Below are 20,571 nucleotides of genomic sequence, written 5' to 3' on the forward strand. Positions count from 1 at the left end.
ATCTGAATCCCTGAAGCCACATGAAACTTTTTACTTGTAGTTCAAGAAGTTAAACAACTAGTCTAGCATCAACCTGAAAAGGTGGCCCATGAGACTTCAGAGTTGGTTTTAGCAGACAGTGTCTTCCTTGATACCTTAAATGTTCTACACCAGGAACAGAATGAAGTGAGCAGCCACACAATTCCCTTCTATTCAGAAGGTTTTGGAAGATTATCATGTCATTTGCTTTGATTCCACAAGTATGAGTATGGAAAGACTATTTGAAAGTGTGTTACTTTCATTAAAAAAATGTCTATTTGTGCTCTAGCTCATTTGGAATGGAGATTTATTCTTTAGATTTGTATTTAAAGTATGGCAATTAAAGAACAAACAGTTAATTGGTTGAATTCAGTTTTACTCAGCTGAACTTGATTCTGAAAGGAAATGTGAAGGCTTTTAGAAAAACTGTCTGAGTTGTGCTGAATAAATGTAGAATCTAGCCAAAGTTTAACAATACTAATAAACTGTGAATGAGATACTTAGCTTCCCCTCGCATTAGCTCTTCCTGTATTTTTTAAAAGGACTCTAAAGGTCCCGTACTGTATAGTCACTGCCAAAGGGGAATTTCACCAGCTGAATCACTGAAGTCAGCCAAAACCATTTTTTAATAATCAGTTACACAACCACTCTCATTTCTTTGCCAGTGTTGAGGGTGTGGTAAAAAAAAGGTGTGGAGCCATAGAACATTTTCTGCATTCCTATCCAAGAGGTTTTTTGCTGTATTCGGGTTGGAATAGAATATTTCATTTGCATCTGGAGGACCCTGTTTGTGTGTTCTGTCCAGTTGCTTTGAGTTTACGCAATAATGGGTAGTGGAAAGGATTTTGAAGCCTTTTGTACTAACTGAGCTTCATCTCCCATACTTTAAATCGGTTCACTGCTTGCACCAAAATTGAGAGTAGAGTAGCATATAAAAGTATTTGCTTTACCGAGATTTCTGCACCAAAGGAGTTTGAACAGTATTTATTGCTTTATTTAAACCTGGTCTTGATTAATTTTAATATATTTTTAAATATTTCTGGACACGTATACAACTATATGCAAGGACACAAACCCAGACTTTATTAGATTCATTTCTTGTTAGGCAAAACGCCTGAAGGAGCAGGATGAGAAGTGAGGGAATTGAATTTCACTGCTGAAGTTCCCTTCTGGAGAATAACTTCCTTAGGCCCAAAGCTGAAGAGTAAATGCCACATGCATATGAACTCAGCATCTGTAAGTATGTGGGCTCATATAAGCAGACCTGCGCTAGGTTAAAATTTATAAATTGGGTGTATGTAACAAATCAAATAGTACACATATATACATGCATGCATTCTCCACTTTCTTCTCATCCATCTGTTAAGAGTTAAAAATAGCTTTGTACTCAGTTAAACACAATGTTAGAATATTTCATTTACCAATGTCTTTCAGACTTTGGTCTGTTCCTGCACTCAGTACGTACTATTAAAAACTTCTGAAGAAAGAATTATATTGATTATTTCACAAGCTTTAATTCCTTTTCACAGCATAGCTGCAAGTTTATGAGTAACGTTATTCCCCATATTAAGTCTAGGAAAGTAAGAGGTAGAGAGATTATTGTCTAAAGGATCCATTAGTTGTGCATGTTCAAATTGAGGTGCCTAGGTTAACATAAGATTAACCATTATATAGTCCATGATATATCTAGGGTACAATTTTTGCTGACTTCAGTTGCAACTGTGCACTCAAGACTTTGGAAACCAAACCCTTATGTCTCAAATCAAGCATCAAGGAAATTAAGGAGCATGCGGTTGTTGATCCCCTCTGGAAAGTTTTGGTTGAGTGACCTTGCCTCAGAAGCTCTTTGGCAGAGACAAGAATAGAGTCCGGATTCTCTAGGGCTGTATTTGAGTACCTTAGCTGTGAAACTATCTTTTCTCTTACTCTGTCACTCATTTCTGCAGCACTCCTTTATTTCTACAGCCTGTTTCACTGTAGACTCTTGACTTGTTCTCAAGCTGATTGACTAATCCTTTAAGCTTCAGAATTAAAATGTATGAGAACTATTTAAAAAAAATCAGTGGTTATTGACCACCATAGATTATTTTCCTGCATGTATGATCTTTTTTTTGTGGTCAGAAACTGATTTTTTGCGGTGGACCTTTCTTTTAGGATTTGATAACTTGTTTTATTCATGGTGGTTTGAGTCTGCTGCTGGGCTAATAAGTAAAGCTACTACATTTGCAGTATGGCACAATGACAGTGTAAGAATGCAGGAGCTCATCTTCAAGTAGTCACAGAGGACTTTGAATTGTGGGACCTCATCATTACAGATATGTTTTCTTCTAGACAGGCTTCATTTTCTTTTTTCAGCTTTTTTTCAGAAATTTGCAACCCCTTTTCAGCTCCTTTTAGCAAATCTCTGTATCTTAAGTCTACTGATAAGATTTGCTCAGTCTTAAATAATGAGTTTTAACATGGTAAAATTTGAGAAAGCATAATGTATTAAAAAATAATAAATGAGAAGAAGGTATGAGCATGTTTAAGAAGTCTGCAAGGATGTGGGTATTAAGAGAAAGGTATTATTCCTTCAGAGATTGAAGGGATGGAAATCTGGGAATAGAAGGCACTGAATGCCCTGGAAGACAAACTGAAGACAGACAAATTGGAAGGAAAGACAAAGCAAATGCAGGCAAACAAATATAACAAGGAAAATGCTATAGGGTTTTTACTTTACATAAATATAAATCCATAATATAATATTGTAAAAACTTGGTTTACTAAAACATACTGCCACAACTAGCAAGTGTGAATAAAAAGAAACAAATATTTTATATATCATAGGGAAGAAACTGCAGTCTTGGAATTGAGATATGTTGAGAATCAAAGAGCCCACTTCAATGCTTGATACAATTTTTTTCCCTCTTTTTTGGGAGGTTTGGGGGTTTTTGTGGTTTGTTTGTTTTGTTTTGTTGTTTTTTTTTATGGTAAATATGTCTGAATATACAGAATTTCATTCCAGCTCTTGTTTTCAAGAATCTTGTTTAACCAGTTTTATCTGTTATCTGCTCTGTATGTCTACGTATATAATCTCATTTCAGCTCTCAGAAGAGGTTGATCCACAATTCTGTGAACTAAAGATCATGTTATATTAACAACATGTTTGTTAATGTTTCATATTCAGCTTAAATCATTACTTTGTGACCTTTACCCAGTTCCGTTACCATGGGTTAAATTTATATAAACTTAGTTAAAATGATTGCCAAAACATTACCAACATCCCCTAATATTAAATGTAGCAATGTAAAGGATTTATGAATGGGTACCAACAGGAGTCATTAATTGATGTAGTGTCTAAGCTTTAAGGACCTTTTGTTAACTCACGCTGTTTATGTACAGCACCATTACAAATAAGTTATGCGTGGAATGAAGGATATGATCCAAAGCACAATCTGTACATCTGAGTTCTCCCTGTCTGGCTTTTTTCCTCATTTGTACTTAGTACCCCTGTAGTGTTCAGTTTTTCTGCTTTCATCCTCATCACTCTAACCCACTCTAATTCAATGCTTTTGCAAACAGCTTTCAACTCCTGTTTTGAATGTGTGAGCCAGTCACTGAATTTTAAATGAAAGCTGTGCCTTCTTGCTCATGTAGACAGAACCAAAAAGAATAGGATTACCGCTGGCTGTTAGCAAATACCATCTGTTGTACAGTTTAAACTATCTATGCTGTTGCCACTTCCAGTTTTAACCTGTGAAATGCAATAATTGGCATTCAGAATTTATCAATGTACATAGTAATTTCTCTGTAATTTCAGTGCAGTGGTTTTCGTATCTTCTACTGACTGGAATGTTTTCTTAGGGGAATTTTACGTAGAATATAGTGGTCCAACTCTAATGATAGAGTGGTAGATTTAACGTATGGTCTCTACGTGAGTAATACTGCCTTCTGGTTGCTTGGGGCTGGTTGAGTGCGCTGCCTGTGTGGTAGGGTTCCATAGTCAAAGGACGCAGCAATCTATTTCTGCTTCAGCAGGTGTCCATGTATGATTTGATAGCTGCTGGCCTGAACCTTATGTAATTGCTCAATATATGGATAGGGATCTTTCTCCACCGCGTTCTCCCCTGATGGTGTCACTACAAGGTCTGTCAGATCTACATTTCAGTGCTTGATTCCTTTGCATGTCCTTTCTAATGATACCTAGGCTCTTTTCTATCATGTTTACCTGTCTTCCCAAGAGAAGAGCTGGTAGAAGGCAACATGGGGTGCCAAATAAGACTAACAGTGGAGAACAGGAGAAGGGAAAAGGCGCAGAGTTTTTTGATACCCTAACTTTCTGTGGCGATATGCTACAGGATATGGTATGTATTGCCAAAAGCTATTATAATCCAGAAGCTTTGTTTATGCCAGTGAAGAGTTCTGCATGCAATTAATTACACTGGGGATAAATTAATATAGGCTATTTTTCTATCTAAACCTAGCTGTGTAATTCAACTCTTGGAGAAGTGATGCTGTGTGTGCATTTTCTACTCAAAGAACATCTAAATTGTAGTTGTGGGGTTTGACTTTGTTTAAATTTCCCTATCAAATTGAAGAAACTTGTGTATTGTTTTTTTCTAATATCATTCTGAGTGATATCCTGAAGGTGATCTGTCATGCCTTATGTGTATAGTACAATTACATAAGGTAAACTGGCAGGATAGATACTCCTGTGTTTCTTTTCAGTCTTATCTGAAACAAGTTGAAAAGGTGTTGAAACAATAGTGTACAGTGAAATGTGCATTGAGAAGAAAATTTCTCCTACTCTCCCCAGAAGATATGTAAGAAAAATGCCCATTCTCCAACTACAACACAGTAAAGCTCCCTGTGTATACTAAGAGAGTTCCTACCATCTTGAAAAAGTGTGTGTGAGTGTATATATTTATTGATGTTATTTTTTAAGACATACTACCCCTTCCAGATGAAATAAAGGAATTTTGTACTTAGCATGTTAGAAAATTTGTTTGGGAACAGTTTGTTCATGTGATGGGGTAACCCTTGTAATGATGCCAAGGTCATCAGAGACCTGTGGAGATCTGGTTAAGTGCTGGTCATTCAGGCAGCCTGAACTTTAGGTAGTTTTTGCTTATGTACCCTATTTATTTCCAGGATTTTAAATTGGGTTAATAAAGATAATGCTTGCAACTCGCTCTTTATGCTTCTCTACCTTTTATATATAGTCACCTAGCATCTTGCTAACTTACTGAAATACATAGTGAAAAAGGAGATAGAATACCAATTTAATTTAATTTTAGTGGCTGGAACAGTATCCTAAGATACGTACAGCAAAAGGTAGGCTGGAGCAGGTCTCTAGATATGACTGCATCAGTGTAGGTTGAACATAATTTTGAGCCTGTTAGGTTATATATATATATATATGTAGATCTGGAGGCTTTGTTTGATTTTGTGTGTGTGTGTGCATGTACTTCTAAGTAAATAATGCTTCCTGTATTGGAAAAGTAGAGCAAACCATGACAGATGAGGTAGTAGAATCTTCAGGTACGGTGTTGGTCTGCTGCAGTCCTTTCTTACTCTGCAGCCCTGTGTAGGCGGTTGGATGAAAAAGAACAGACAAATCAACATTCTTTTCCCTGAACTCCCCAGCATGCCTCAGCTGCTTTCACTCAGCTCCAGAAACGGGAAATGAGACAAAAAGGAGCCACTGGTGGAGTGCTTGCTAATTAGTAAAACTTTGCTGTATGCAAAAAGCAAAAATAAAAATATAATCTCAGTATATGAGAACTTGAAGCATCAATGGAGATTTATTTCAGAACTTTGAACTAGTCGTGTACTTAGAAGAACAAGTTTTTTCAGTATTTTCAAAAGACCAGAACTTGTCAGCCTGCTTATGCTGCCAGTTTTTGTATAAGTTCATTGACCCTGTAGACAGTCTGAGTGTTTTCTGAGTTACCGCTTTATCAAACTAATTTGCATGATTTTAAAGCTGTTGCTTGCTAGAAAACAGTCTAGTGAGGGGTGTACTTTGTAAACAGCTTTTTATATAACTTTCCTTATTCCTTTTGGGGGTGGGGAGGCAAAAATTGGGAACTAAAATCAAAACCAGCATAACTGAAAAGTGATTTTCATGCTTTCATAAAATATTCACAAAATAGTTTCTTACCAAACTGCTCTGTAGAATTTCTTCTGTTCTCACCCAGATAAACACAATTTCACATGCAAAAACATTATCCTTCAGTAATTAATATGTAATTACCTATTGTCACCAGACAATGTAGAGGCCAAAGGTATAAATGGATTCAAAAAGGATTAGAGAAATTAATGAATTATACATTCATGGAGGAAAAACAGTGAGTGCTGGGAGCGTGTAATGGGGAAAGATTTGCCGCATCGTTATTCTTCTTCTTTTTGTCCATAAACATCAGCAATGGCCACTGGAGAGAATACTGGTCTAGATTGACTCGTACGCCTGTTCTGGTGTTCCTACTGTTGCTTAAGCTCTTAATGTGGAAGCAATGGGCCTATACATGAGAACCAGATCTTTGTACAGAGTTTTGCTTTGTATCAGACCCTGAATGCCCCAGAGCAAGAACCACAAATTATATCTCGTATTCTTTTGTGTTCTTTGGAGGGCATTCTGGCTGACAAGTCAACGAAGAGCAAAGATTAAATCCTTCCAGCTCTTTACTCCAGAGTAAAATTAAATGTTTACAAGTAAAGTTACATGTTTACAAGTACATACCTGGTCTGTGTTATAGTATAAAAGTATGAATAGTATAACAGTATAGACACGTACTTCCACTCATGGTTTCCACAATAAATCGTAGGGTGTTTTAGAGAGTGTAAGTGGTGAGACTAAGGTGATGATTAGCTCTGAAAAGTTACATGCTGCAGCCAGTTGCTCTGACAAAAAAAAATAAATCTATCACCACATAGGATAAATTGTGATGAGTAGTTTATTAACAAGTTTCTGAAAAAATACAAAATACATCTTTTTGAATATGAGTTGAACTCAGTGACTAAACTCCTTCCATCCTTGGGCAGAACTGGAAACCAAGCAGAACTTCTACTAAATAAGCGCAGCCCCGAGCATGGCTGTATGATTTGCAGGTATAGCTGCACCAATACCACTTCCAGTCTCCCTTTTTTTTTTTCTTTTGGTGTCAAGATCTCTTTATATTTATATGTATGTGTATATATATATTAACAGTTGATACTGTTCCCAAAGTTGATTTACTCTGCAGTCCCACAAATAGTTGCATGGATGTAGAGTATTGTATGTTAGTGCTTGGAATAAGCCGTGGGTGAGACAGCCTAAATTTTGTGTTGCTATGGAAGACACTCTTCATCAATATGTTCTTCCTTAAAGGTCCCTGTGGCTTTTGATGTCTGTTAAGCTTTTTAGATTACTTGGAATTACCTAGCAGTGGGATTTTGTAATGCAAGTATTTTTAGGCAGTAAAAAGAAAGATGTTGAGGTGAAAATATGTGATGGCAAGCATGAGACTGTTCAGGTGTTGTTACTTTAAGCATACTTTTAGGTATGCCTGAGGAAAAAAAAACGCTCCTTGTGTGTTCTCCCACAGTAATATGAATAATAAAAATACATGTTTGTAATGTATAGAAACTTAAGTTTAAATGTTGACATTTTAATGTTATATCCCAGCTGTATTTGCTGAGGTGCCATATGACACTTCTGTTGGAAAACAGCATCAATTATTACTATTTTTAAAACATGACATAATCTGTTTTCCCTAGAGTGCTGCTGTCCTTGCCAGTGAAAGAATCGCTGCACAAGAGGTGCGAAATAGTATAGAAAATCAAGTCAAAGAGCTGACTGGGGAAAATGAACAGCTGAAGAGAACAGTTGGTGAGCTAGAGAGTAAAATTGAAGAGTTACACAAACAAATTGATAATATGAAAGGCGAAGAAAATTCAGTGAAGGAAAAAATAAAGAGATACGAGGTAAGTTGAGAAAATGAGCCCCTTAAGTATCCTCCTTCCTGTTTGCAAAGGATACGTTGTAGAACAAAAGTTGACAAAGAGGAGGATGAGCAATGTCATTGGGAAGGCTAAGCAAAATCAGCAGGTTTTCAAGAAGCAGGATGCAGTTTGCTGACATGTATAGGGAAGATTTCTCCAGTGAAAACCAGTGTAAAAGCAAGTCACAGCTTAGAACTGTGGAGAGCAGTGATAGGCCAGAGTGAACATACTTTATAGCTCAGTTTACTTGTCAGATTGAAGGCCTTGCCACTATTTCTGAATGCATCAAATTGTATCATTGCAGGAAGAGAAGCAACAATTAGAAGAAGCTTTGAAACATGCTGAAAAGGAGGCAAAAGAGTTGGTAGTGTTAAAAAGGTCTTTGGAAAGCCAGCTAGAAGATATGCAGGTAAGAACAAGAGCAATTTGGAATATATAAATTTTAAATTTCCTGTTTCTTTACCTGGCTCACCATTGCTTTCTGCAGAGTAACATCTCACTCTTTTTGACGTACCCTTCATTTTAAATTCCAGACTTCACTGAACTCTTCAAATGTTTCCTGAAAGCATAGCATCATCTAATTAAAATTGTTTTCTTGGGATAGCAGGGTTTTTTGTTTGTTTGTTTTTTACTTCCCTGGATCTAGCAAAATCTTCAGGGACACAAATAGCAAAATAAACTGCCTAAGATTTTATAAATCTGATTGATTATTTTGAATGAGCATTCAACACTGGTTGTGTGTAGGTATTTACATATAAAAGAATAAAAAGCTGCACTTGAATATAAATAAAAATATTGGTAGTAGACAAATATCAGGAAAATTGGCTTCTCTTTATTTTTTATGAACCTGTCTTATTTCCAAATGTTGCATGGAACTGGTATATTTCATCACAAAACCAGAGAAATTTAACACATGTCACTAGGACTTGCCGCCTCTTAAACTCTGCATGAAGTCCTCTTTCGCCTTGCTCCTTACTACTCAGTATCCAGGAAAAGATATGTGTATAAATCTTAAAACATTTCTTCTTGACATCTTATTCTGTATCTGAAAAACTTGTAAACCTAATCTTTTCTCTTTGTAATTCACCTTTTACATGTGCCAAAGAAGCATGTATTTTTACAATATCAGATAGTTTAGAATTCTCTTTGTTTTGCTTCTAGAAGCAAGGTTTTTAAGTGATTCTATCAAACAAGTCAGACTCAAAAGTGAGCTACATGTATATTGCTAGTGGCCCTTTTTTAATGGAGCAGATGCTTTCCCGTGTTGTCTTCAACACAAATTTTACATCACTGTTCTGAAAATCTGAAAATGAAGCTTGGCTACAAGCAGATTATAAATCAAGGGAAGATTGCATTAACTGGCATGTTCTTATGGTTCAGTTAATTAATGGTAAAAAGAAAAAAATAACAGCAACAAGAAAATACTGCAACGTCTTTAAAATGGAATGTGCTTCAAGGATATAAGGTTTTAACAGTATGACTAAGGAAGTTTTGTTTCTACAAAATTATGTTTTTAAGCTCATGTTCCTGGTAACTACATGAATAAGTGTTTCATCTGAGGCTTTTGGTCGGTTGTTATTTTTCCCTTTTTAAATCTGTTTATCTGTTCTACCTCACTGATTCTCCAAAATTTGCTTGTAAGTATTGCTGATAGTCTGCACAATCACAATAGATGGCCCATTGCTCATCACTGGCTTGCATTTAGCACTGTTCTCTAAGAACTCCCTTCTATTGCGGTCTGGTGTGGTGTTCCTGAATCAATGCACCGTATGCATCTCCTGCATCTTGATTAGCTTTGGGTCAAAATGTTTTAAAAGTGTGTTCTTTCTTTCCTGTTTATGCATCCTTCAGGGCATCACACCAAGGAATGCTGCCTCCGGGCTGGGTCTTCAAATTAAAGAAATCTAGGAAAGGTGACAAATAGAAGAGTCTGTCTTGCCATTTTATTCAGAACTTATGTCTAATTTCTGGCACACCAAGTTTAATCCTGTTTCTGATTCTTCACTCTTCTTGTCCACCAGATATGAGCCCTAACAGACGTCAGGATGTAATCAGCGGTCCCCTTTGTTTAGAACAATTCAGCCTTTCTGTCTTTAGATTTTTGCTTGTTTAAATGAATGTTGTGCAGTAGGCTCATTTGGCCTTGTGTTACCTTTGACAATTTAGATGGCAAACTTTGGCACAGTAATAATGCTTATCACAGTGGAAACTTAATTCCTGACTGGCCCATCTTGCTTTTTACATAATACAAATTACTTTTAATGGTGGACTAGCATAAGGAAGACAATGACGATATGAATAGAATTGTAAGAGTTACTGTAAACATAGCCAAATCTATTCCTCCTCTGTCCCAAATTTCTACTTAGAAAAGTTACAGCTGGAATACACTTAATTATTATAGACAATTTGTTTTAATGCTTTTGTCTGAAATCAACCTCAGTATATATTCAAATTTTCTTGAAGGATGGTCAGGCAAGTAGTGTTTTTTGTAGTGTCTCATGCTGTGTTTCAATCTTTGATTTAGGGTAGCCTCCTCTGTGTAGTCTACCGCTTCAAGAAATGAAATATGTCTTAATATTTTTGCAACATTGAGAAGACTTCTGGAAGTTTCTTGAGAACTCTCTTGGGAAGGAAATAATATAATTATTATGCACCTTAACCATAGAATATATGGTACTGCAATATATTTTAAAATATCAATTATACCAAAATTATGAATGGCAGTGCCAGTATTCTGTGCTTTTTAAATTAAACAATCAGAATACAGGATCCTTTCCTTGGGTGTAAGAATATAAAACTTATCGTTTCATTGTGGTAAATAATGGTAGGCACCTAGAATTAGTGTTGCAGAGCACTGTAAGTTGAAATACATTCTTAATTTTCAGTGATCAGTTTAGGGAAATTATTAATTTTGTAAAGAGATGGCTCAACTAATATTGTTTAGAAAAATAAGGGAAGTATTGCAGTAATCTTACAGATAACTATGAAAACAAGTTACTACTTTTGTTTTCCCCCATTTTGTTTTCTTCCCTTTTCCAAGTATGTGGAAATGTGAGTGTGTTCTATTGTTATTTTATGGCTCCCTGTCTTCTGGACCACTGTCTGTCCACCAACCTGAAATTGAGAAATACTGCTGTAGAGGTAGCCTCACTTGTGCTGAAATAACACTTAACCTTCTTCACAAAGTAATTAATTGTCACTAGAGATTGACTGTAAATTGGCAACTGACAAACTGTTGACTTGTGGTTACACTGTAACTACCAGGGCAGCCAATGCCACTGCAAAGTACTTAAGGATTTTTGTGTGAGAAGGGGACTCAAATTAGAGGTTATACTTGAGCTGACTATTGAAGCTGTCCTATAGGACATGCCAAATTTCAAATATTGAAATTCAGCATAGTATATTGAAAGGGTAGGCGCTGAGGAATCTGCAGAATTGGGATAGATGATAGCAAAATTTCCATTGCATCATGTTTTTCAATACCTGAATTAAGAAAAGTGATATAAGTGGAAGTTCCTTTGTTTCTAGTATGACATATTAGTCTATATCAAATATTAATGATATGCTAGGCATGCTGATTTTTATAAGTATTTTTCTCTTTTGTCAGCTAATCTAGAAAAGGGAAATACCGTATCCTAATTTGTGTTGTCCAAGGAAAATGATTTTTGATGAGAAGCTACGTATGACATGTTATTTCCCCTGAATAATATTACAAGAATGAAGTAGTATTTGTTGTAATGCAGGGTTTTTAGTAAAACAAAGATCATTTATGTTGCAATGATAAGTTTTCATGAGGAATATTTTTACTCTATACCTACATTATCAAGTTTGCTGCTGCCTACGTTTTAGCAAAACAGCAAGGACCTTTTTATGCTTTAGTGGTAATTTCACTATTTGAAGAATAAATAGTTCTATTGGCATAGTTATTAGCTAAATAATGCAGATCATAACATAGATGCCTATTAAGTAGATTTTGAGAAGAAAATTATGCAGAATGGTGGGGTAAGAAAACCACTATTTTCCAGCCAAGTAGAATTCATCAAGTCCAGAGAACAATCAGGTATTAAACACTTTTCCAAAGAGAATGGTTGTGCATGTGAACCATCTGATGACACATTGTTGATTTGGTAAGAAACAGCACTGCTGAAAATTTTTTTCCAGTCTTGTGCTTTATATGTACCCAGAGAAGCCTTTGCTTTCTCCAGTCACTAACAAATGTGATCTACCAGGAGGGGAGGCTGGAGAGTGATAGGATCTTTCCGGGGTCCAGAGAATGCTTAGTCCTGTGATTCTTAGGGCTTTCTTAAGGCACGTCAGATGGCTCAAGAGATACTGATGCGTCACAAAATGGACTTGGGCATGAGAAATTTTAATAGATGGGGGGGAATGAGAGCATGAAGCACCTGAACTTCAGTTCCCATGGCACTCTGAAGCAGCATGCCACTGTCAGTTAAATGTTGAACTAACTAAAACTCAGCAAAACTGAAATTTGGAACAGGCCAGTTATCTCGGAATTACACTTTTTATTAAAATAATTACGATTACAACTTCACAACACTTTCTAATTTTTAGTAAGGTTTTGTTTTACCATCCTTTTTAGTAACAAACAGTAAAAAGATGTTGATGAAAGTGGGGAGATGCAATACATGAAAAATATAGATTTTTCTTTTCAGGATGCCAGAATATAACTCAAAGGAGAAAAAGCTAAATTTCAATCTTGGACATCTCAGTCTGTTACGTATCTGAAAATCAGGCATAAGTTGGCATGACCTGATGAAAATTGAGGTGATCCACTGCTTGCATCAAGACCCCTGTTACTATTGTCTTTAAATATTATAATTATTCATACCTGTTATTACTTTGGCAATTGCCCTAGTTAGTAGATGAAATTTCTTCTCACATTAGTGATTGATTTTTTTTTTTTTTGGTGGTTGCTTTTTTGTTGTTATTGATAACTCTGCAGTAAAGAGAGTGACCAGATTTGCTCTGATGTTTACTTCCCCTTGCAGCACAGGGGAAATGCAGAACAGCACCCTGCTGGCGCCATTATTTTGCCACAGTGTACTTCACTGATCTGTATCTGTGCGGTTTGTTTCTCAAGGATGCGTAAACAAACAATAAAGTTAAATGATCTGTGAGAAGCTAATGGAGGGGGGCGCACGTGAGGTTTTTATAACCTGTTTAAATATGGCACATTAGCAGAGTCCCAAGACTTCAGCAGCTTATGGAAATGAAGTGCTAAAGTTGAACCTTTTCAAGGTTCTTATAGTCTTTTGGTGTCAGTTAAACCAATTCTGGTGTAGAATTAGGCTTTGCAAGACAACACTTCTTAGGCCCCCACATGTTTTAGGATTATGTATATATTTCTTAGGCATCCATCATAACTCCTGTTTGTATTAGAGATGTCTTCTGTTAACAGGTTATACAGGAATGTAAAAGAGACAAAGGATCTAAAGAAATCTGTAACTTCTAACGTTTGAGATGTTCTTTCTTTTCTCTTATAACAGAATAATTATTTTTTGAGATTCTGATCTATATTGCCTACAGAAATATTATTGTGTTTTCACATTTAAAGGTTTTTGAAGTGTAATTAAGTAAGCATCGTAGGTATTAGATATTCAAACAATGTTTTGGAATGCTTTGTACAATTCATCGTTATTTTAATTATTTATATTTTTCTGTTGGAACAAATTAAACTGTACACAATCCGGTTTTAGTCAATTTAATGGTTCCTCTCAAACCATTTTTCTAATCTTGTAGTGTCTATTTAGAGAGGGTCATTAAGGTATTTTATTATGGAGGGAGAAAGAAGACGTGAGAGTTCCCAACATGCAGTTGGAAGATAAGGTGCTTTTCTTGTACTGGAACAAACTAGTATCAGTCGGTTATTCTGCTGATGGACAGTATTGAGAAGTTGGAGGGTGGTAGGTTCTTGAACATCCTGAATGTGGTAGCAGAAACATTTGGAGCTCCTGGTAGATGAGAATACAACATAGCTCTGCAGTTCATTCAAAATTTAATCCAGACAATGAAGGTCTGGTTTGAACATTAATGACAAAAGTTCTTTCAGAAAGGGGATTTCTGTGCTAGGAGCTGCAAAATTCTGTTTGCACAGCATCTGTCACAATGAGACATCATCTTGATTAGGGCTTCTGGGTGCTATAGAAGCACGGTAATGGGGGGCAGGGGGGGCAGGATCAGAATCACAGAATGATAGGGGTTGGAAGAGACCTCTGGAGATAATCTAGTCCAACCCCTCTGCCAAAGCAGGTTCACCTAGAGCAGGTAATCTCATCGTAGGAACAGATTTGTATTTTTTTTTAATTTGTTTTACCTAGGAAGAAAGCTGGTTGTTAGGAAAACTTTTAAGGGAGCAAATAGGAAAATGTGCCACCTGAAATGGATATTGAACCTCATGGAGGAGGTAGGATTTGCTGACATGTGTGCAACTGCAGAGAAATGTATGCTTTGCACGTAACAGAATCATGACAAGGGTCTACATTTGGTCCTACAAATGTTGCAACAGTGTTTTAGGAATTTACAGGAAGGATAAAGCACTGCATCGCTAAAATAATGCTTGTCCTGTAAATGCTAGCAAACTGTAACTCTATAAATTATTTTTTTATTTTATTTCAGTTTTCTTATTGTTACATCAGCTGGTGCTATTATTGTTGAGTGTTATATGACGTTTCTTTAAGGCATTAGCCAAGACAGTCTACATTTCATTATATATGTTTTTTAACTTACTGCAGGAGAACATTCGTTGTGTTTCACAGGAACGGCAACAGTTAACTCAGCAGTTAAAAGATGAAACTCAACAGAAGGAACAGTTAAAGCAGATAAAGAATGAAATGGAGAATGAACGATGGCAGCTGAACAAGACTGTTGAAAAGTTACAGGAGGAGGTATGAGTTCACTCCAAAGAGGCTAAAGAAATCTAAATATCTAACGGACAGAAGCAAATGAGCTGCCAAATTGTAAAGATTTATTATTTTTTAAATGTGTAAAATGAAATGAAATGCAAACTGAACTATTAGTCTCTTTAACTTAGAGACTATCAATAAAAGCTTTCTGGGCTGGAATACTGGTCAGAACACTGCTATCTCAAAATACTGTTGTAAAACAGTTCTGTTTTGTTTAAACAAGATCGCAGATTTGAGTTCAATTCTAATGTATGCTACAGCGGAATTTCAGAGTTTTACAGCTGATTCTGAAAATGCTACTGCGTTAGACTTATTTTGCCATCTGTGTGTAAACTGTACAACTTAATATTGGTATACTCAAGTGTGACTGTATAGTTCATTGTGTCAGTCAGCTGGAAGAACTGCTGACAGACAAAAAGAATAGTGTTGCTACACATACTATTAGAAATTAATCTTGATGTTTTGTGTTTTCACATTTCTGCATAGAAATTTATTTGCTTGAGAATGTTTGATGAACTTTCCATTTGAAAATACTGAGCTGAATATTGAAGCTGGAGAAAAAAAGCTTTTGGTGTATCAAGCATGATAGAACCTTTTGTAGCACTATGTTAGGAAAAAAATTATATGTACTTTTTTCCCAGATGTCTGAAATGGTAGAGGTCTCAAGAACATCAACTCTGGAGCTTCAGAACCAGCTTGATGAATACAAGGAGAAAAATCGCAGGGAACTTGCAGATCTGCAGAGGCAATTAAAAGAGAAAAACCTTGAGGTAGAGAAATCACGCCTGACAACCATGAGAATGCAAGATGAGGTAATGACTCACAAGTTCACTGACAAATTCTAACCTTTGACCTAGAATTCAGCTCAGATAGTTTTCAAGACAATGAATGTTTGCTGTCACACTTTTGTCTACTTCATCATGAGACTGATCTCAATCAGCATGCTTTTCAGTTTCATTTTTTATGATGGTGACGATTAGCATGTTACTTCTGCCAGGGAAATGGGGTTTCCTGTTTATGACAGATACATTCATTTGTCAAACACTGCATTTATTTTAAGTGATATGACAAGGATTCTATTGATGTCTGCTGCTCTTTTAATGCCTGCTACTGAAAGAACTGAGAATGTGGAACTATTCTTGAATTAGGAAAAAAAAAACCCAGCACTTATTTAGGAAAAAAAAAAAAAAAAAGAAAATTCTAGCTCTAAAGGAGTTGACATACATTCTCCTCTTCCTTTGTATAAGCCAAGTTGCAGATTTCATAGAATCATAGAATGTGTTGGGTCCCTTAAAGGTCATCTAGTCCAACCCCCCTACAGTAAGCAGGGACATCTTCAACTAGATCAGATTGCTCAGAGCCTCATCAAACCTGGCCTTGAATGTCTCCAGGGATGGGGCCTCCACCACCTCTCTGGGCAGCCTGGGCCAGTGTCTCACCACCCTCATTGTAAAGAACTTCTTCCTAATGTCTAATCTAAACCTACCCTGCTCTAGTTTAAAACCATTGTCCCTCGTCCTATTGCTACATGCCCTTGCAAACAGCCTTCCCCCACACCTTTCTTGTAGGCCCCCTTCAGGTACTGGAAGGCCGCAATAAGGTCTCCCCAGAGCCTTCTCTTCTCCAGGCTGAACAACCCCAGCTCTTGAAGTCTGTCTTCATAGGAGAGGTGCTCCAGCCCTTTGATCATCTTCGTGGCCCATCTCTGGACCCACTCCAACAGGTCCATATCCTTCTTGTGCTGAGGGCCCCAGAGCTGGACACAGTACTCCAGGTGGGGTCCCACGAGAGCAGAGTAGAGGGGGAGAATAACCTCTCTGGGTCTGCTGGCCACGGTTCTTTTGATGTAGCCCAGGATTGGCCTTCTGTGCTGCAAGTGCACATTGTTGGCTCATGTCTAGCTTTTCATCCACCAGTACCCCCAAGTCCTTTTCTGCAAGGCTGCTCTCTATCACGTCATCCCCCAGCCTGTATTGATAATGAGTATTGTCCTGACCGAAGTGTAGGACCTTGCACTTGGCCTTGTTGAACTTCATAGGGTTTGCTTGGGCCTACCTCTCTAGCTCGTCAAATTCCCTCTGGATTACATAGAATCATAGAATCTTCATGGTTGGAAAGGACCTTTAAGATCATCGAGTCCAACCAAAAAACCTACAGTCTCTGCCACTAGAGCATGCCCTGAAGTGCCACATCTAGACGTTTCTTAAACACCTCTAGGGATGGTGACTCAACCACCTCCCTGGCCAGGCTGTTCCAGTGCCTGACTGCTCTTTCAGTAAAGTGATTCCTCCTAATATCTAACCTAAACCTCCCCTGCCGCAACTTCAGACCATTTCCTCTGGTCCTCTCATTATTTACTTGTGAGAAGAGGCCAACACCCACCTCTCTACAGCCTCCTTTCAGGTAGTTGTAGAGGGCAATGAGGTCTCCCCTCAGTCTCCTCTTCTCCAAGCTAAACATACCCAGCTCCCTCAGCCTCTCCTCATAAGACTTGGTCTCCAGACCCCTCACCAGCCTGGTAGCTCTCCTCTGGACATGCTCCAGCACCTCAATGTCCCTCTTGTACAGAGGGGCCCAGAACTGAACACAGTACTCGAGGTGAGGCCTCACCAGTGCCGAGTACAGAGGCACCATCACTTCCCTGCTCCTGCTGGCCACGCTATTCCTGATACAAGCCAGAATGCTGTTGGCCTTCTTGGCCACCTGGGCACACTGCTGGCTCATGTTAAGCTGCCCGTCCACCAGCACCCCCAGGTCCTTTTCTGCTGGGCAGCTTTCCAGCCACTCTTCCCCAAGCCTGTAGTGTTGCTTGAGGTTGTTGTGACCGAAATGCAGGACCCGGCACTTGGCCTTATTAAACCTCATACAGCTGGCCTTGGACCATTGATCCAGCCTGTCCGGGTCCCTCTGTAGAGCCTTCCTACCCTCAAGCAGATCAACACTCCCACCTAGTTTGGTGTCATCTGCAAATTTACTGAGGGTGCACTCACTCCCCTCATCCAGATCATCGATAAAGATATTAAACAAATCTGGCCCCAAAACTGAGCCCTGAGGGACACCACTGGTGATGGGCCGCCAAGAGGATTTCACCCCATTAATGACAACTCTCTGGGCATGGCCATCCGGCCAGTTTTTAACCCAGTGAAGAGTACACTTGTCTATGCCATGATGCGCCAGCTTCTCCAGGAGAATGCTGTGGGGGACGGTGTCAAAGGCTTTACCAAAGTCCAGATAGACAACGTCCACAGCCTTCCCCGCACCCAGAAGGCGGGTCACATGGTCATAGAAGGAGATCAGGTTGGTTAAGCAGGACCTCCCTTTCCTAAACCCATGCTGGCTGGCCCTGATCCCTTGGTGCCCTGCACTTGCTGTGAGAGCTCGCTCAAGATGATCCTCTCCGTGATCCTTCCTGGTACCAAGGTCAGGCTGACAGGCCTGTAGTTCCCCAGATCCTCCTTCCGACGCTTCTTGTAGATGGATGTCACATTAGCGACCCTCCGGTCATCTGGTACCTGCCCTGTTGACCAGGATTGTTGATAAATGATGGAGAGAGGCTTGGTGAGCTCTCCCGCCAGCTCCCTGAGTACTCCTGGGTGAATCCCATCCGGCCCCATAGACTTATGTGAGTCTAGGTGCAGAAGCAGATCATTGACTACTTCCTCCTGGATTATGGGTGGGTCGTTCTGCTCTCCATCCTTATCTTCCAGCTCAGAAGGCTGAGCACCCTGGGGATAGCTGGTCTGACTATTGAAGACGGAGGCAAAGAAGGCATTAAGTATCTCAGCCTTCTCCTCGTCCTTGGTTGCAGCTTTCCCCCCTGCATCCAGTAAGGGATGGAGATTCTCCCTGGCTTTCTTTTTGTTGATGTATTTATAAAAGCTTTTTTTGTTGTCCTTAATGTTAGTGGCCAAGTTGAGCTCCAGCTGGGCTTTTGCCTTCCTAATTTTCTCTCTGATCATCACTTCCCTCTGGCCTGTAGACCGCAGCACTCAGCTTGGTGTCATCGTCAAAATTGCTTGATCCCACTGTCTAAATCATTGTTGAAGATACTGAATAGCACCGGTCCGAGTACGGATCCCTGAGGGACACCACTTGTCACCCCTCTCCATCTGGATATTGAGCCATTGACTGCTACCCTCTGGATGTGACCATCCAGCCAGTTCCTTATCCACTGAACAGTCCACCTATTTAAATGAGAAAGGTGTCTGTGCAACCAAGAATCGACCACAGTCTTGAAGTGTCTGCCTCTTAGCATGTAAATTCTGCCATAAAGGCAATCCAGCCTTTAAAAGTTCTGCATATACTTGTTCTGCAATTGGAAACGCTATGAGAACGCACTGGTCACATATGTTTTCTGTATGTAGAATATTTTAATAGGTTGATTTTTTTCCAGTTCAGAACTCTCCCCTTAACAAACTCTGCCCTCTCTCCTTAACAGACTTGTTTTAAATTCAATTTAAAAGAACAGCAATAGAAGAAAGTATAGTTCTTACGTATTATTCTGTCTTCCTTCTATATTTATTCAATTCAGGGATGGAGAGCCTTTCTAAAGGGATGAAGACTCATAATAAAATGTGAAAGATAAAACTGGAATATTGAGAACATGGCTCTTAAGTTGAATAGATGGGAATAGACAGCTTAAATAGGAGAGATGTGTGTGTATGTAAATATGTATGCACACTGTGTTTACAGTTATTATGAAGAATACTTCTGGTGTTATCTATTACAACTACAAAACAAATACAAAGAAAAAAATACAGCACAAAATAAACTGTTATTATTTGACAAAAAGATAACCCAAACACTATATAAAGGACAAAATATTACTAGTTGTGGAATTGAACATCTCCATGAGGCATTATTTAAAATCTAAGGGCTTTCAAAATGTAGTATGGCAACTACCTGCAAAAGAGAAAACAAAATCTGAAAACATAGGGTAGGCAGGTTAAACAGCAGACTTTCTAGAGAGACTAAATATTTAGGACAATTGAAAGTCTTTATTATCTCTTTTGTGTTTAACAAGAAGTACAAATAGATAGTTTTTCCATTCAAAGTGGAAAAAGTCTGTTGTCTGCCAAAATCCTGGTGTCTGGTAGGTGTCATAGTGCACAAAATATTCTTTTTGAGAGTCTCATCAGAAGCCAAGGATTGTAATGATCATGGCAACATGAGCATCATCATCTTTTTCTAGCAGAAAAATTATTAAGCAGTCTTGTAAGGCAGTATGAGAGTTCTTCATTGCTGCGTCTCTTGTAAGTTCTCTGTGGATACATTAAAGATACAAATCTTGAAAGCTGTCAATTCACTGTCATTCTGAAACATTAAATGCATATGAAATGCTATTAATGTATAGAAGTCTGCATTTAACTAGCTGTTTATCAAGTCATGCAGATATACATTTTGTTGTCAGGACTTAGCAATAGGTAGCAAACTCTGTAGACAGTCACTAATACATTATTTTATCTTCATCACTAAAATAAGCACTTGAGTAATCAGAGGAAGAATATGGAAGATTGTATGCTGAAGAAAAAATTCTTATCATATATTATATGCATATTGCAAGTATAAGGAATGATCATAGTCTTGCCTAAACCCCCTCTCACTACTTTTTTTTTTTTCTTTCTTAAAGTACTGTGAAGGTTTTAGATAATTTTATTGAGTACACTTT

General features: G+C 38.1%; 1 protein-coding gene across 5 annotated transcripts in view; it reads left to right on the forward strand.

Moving 5' to 3' along the window:
- Positions 1–20,571, forward strand: part of CGNL1 (cingulin like 1) — a 66,622-nt gene that overhangs the window by 31,831 nt on the left and 14,220 nt on the right. For all 5 annotated transcript variants that reach the window (XM_074601863.1, XM_074601861.1, XM_074601864.1 and 2 more), the window contains 4 exons: positions 7,756–7,962; positions 8,285–8,389; positions 14,733–14,885; positions 15,545–15,715. In XM_074601863.1, coding sequence (XP_074457964.1) covers positions 7,756–7,962; positions 8,285–8,389; positions 14,733–14,885; positions 15,545–15,715 — 636 coding nt within the window. The remainder of the gene's footprint in view (positions 1–7,755; positions 7,963–8,284; positions 8,390–14,732; positions 14,886–15,544; positions 15,716–20,571) is intronic.

This window comes from Larus michahellis, chromosome 9 (assembly GCF_964199755.1).
Source record: "Larus michahellis chromosome 9, bLarMic1.1, whole genome shotgun sequence".
Classification (NCBI taxonomy): Eukaryota; Metazoa; Chordata; class Aves; order Charadriiformes; family Laridae; genus Larus; species Larus michahellis.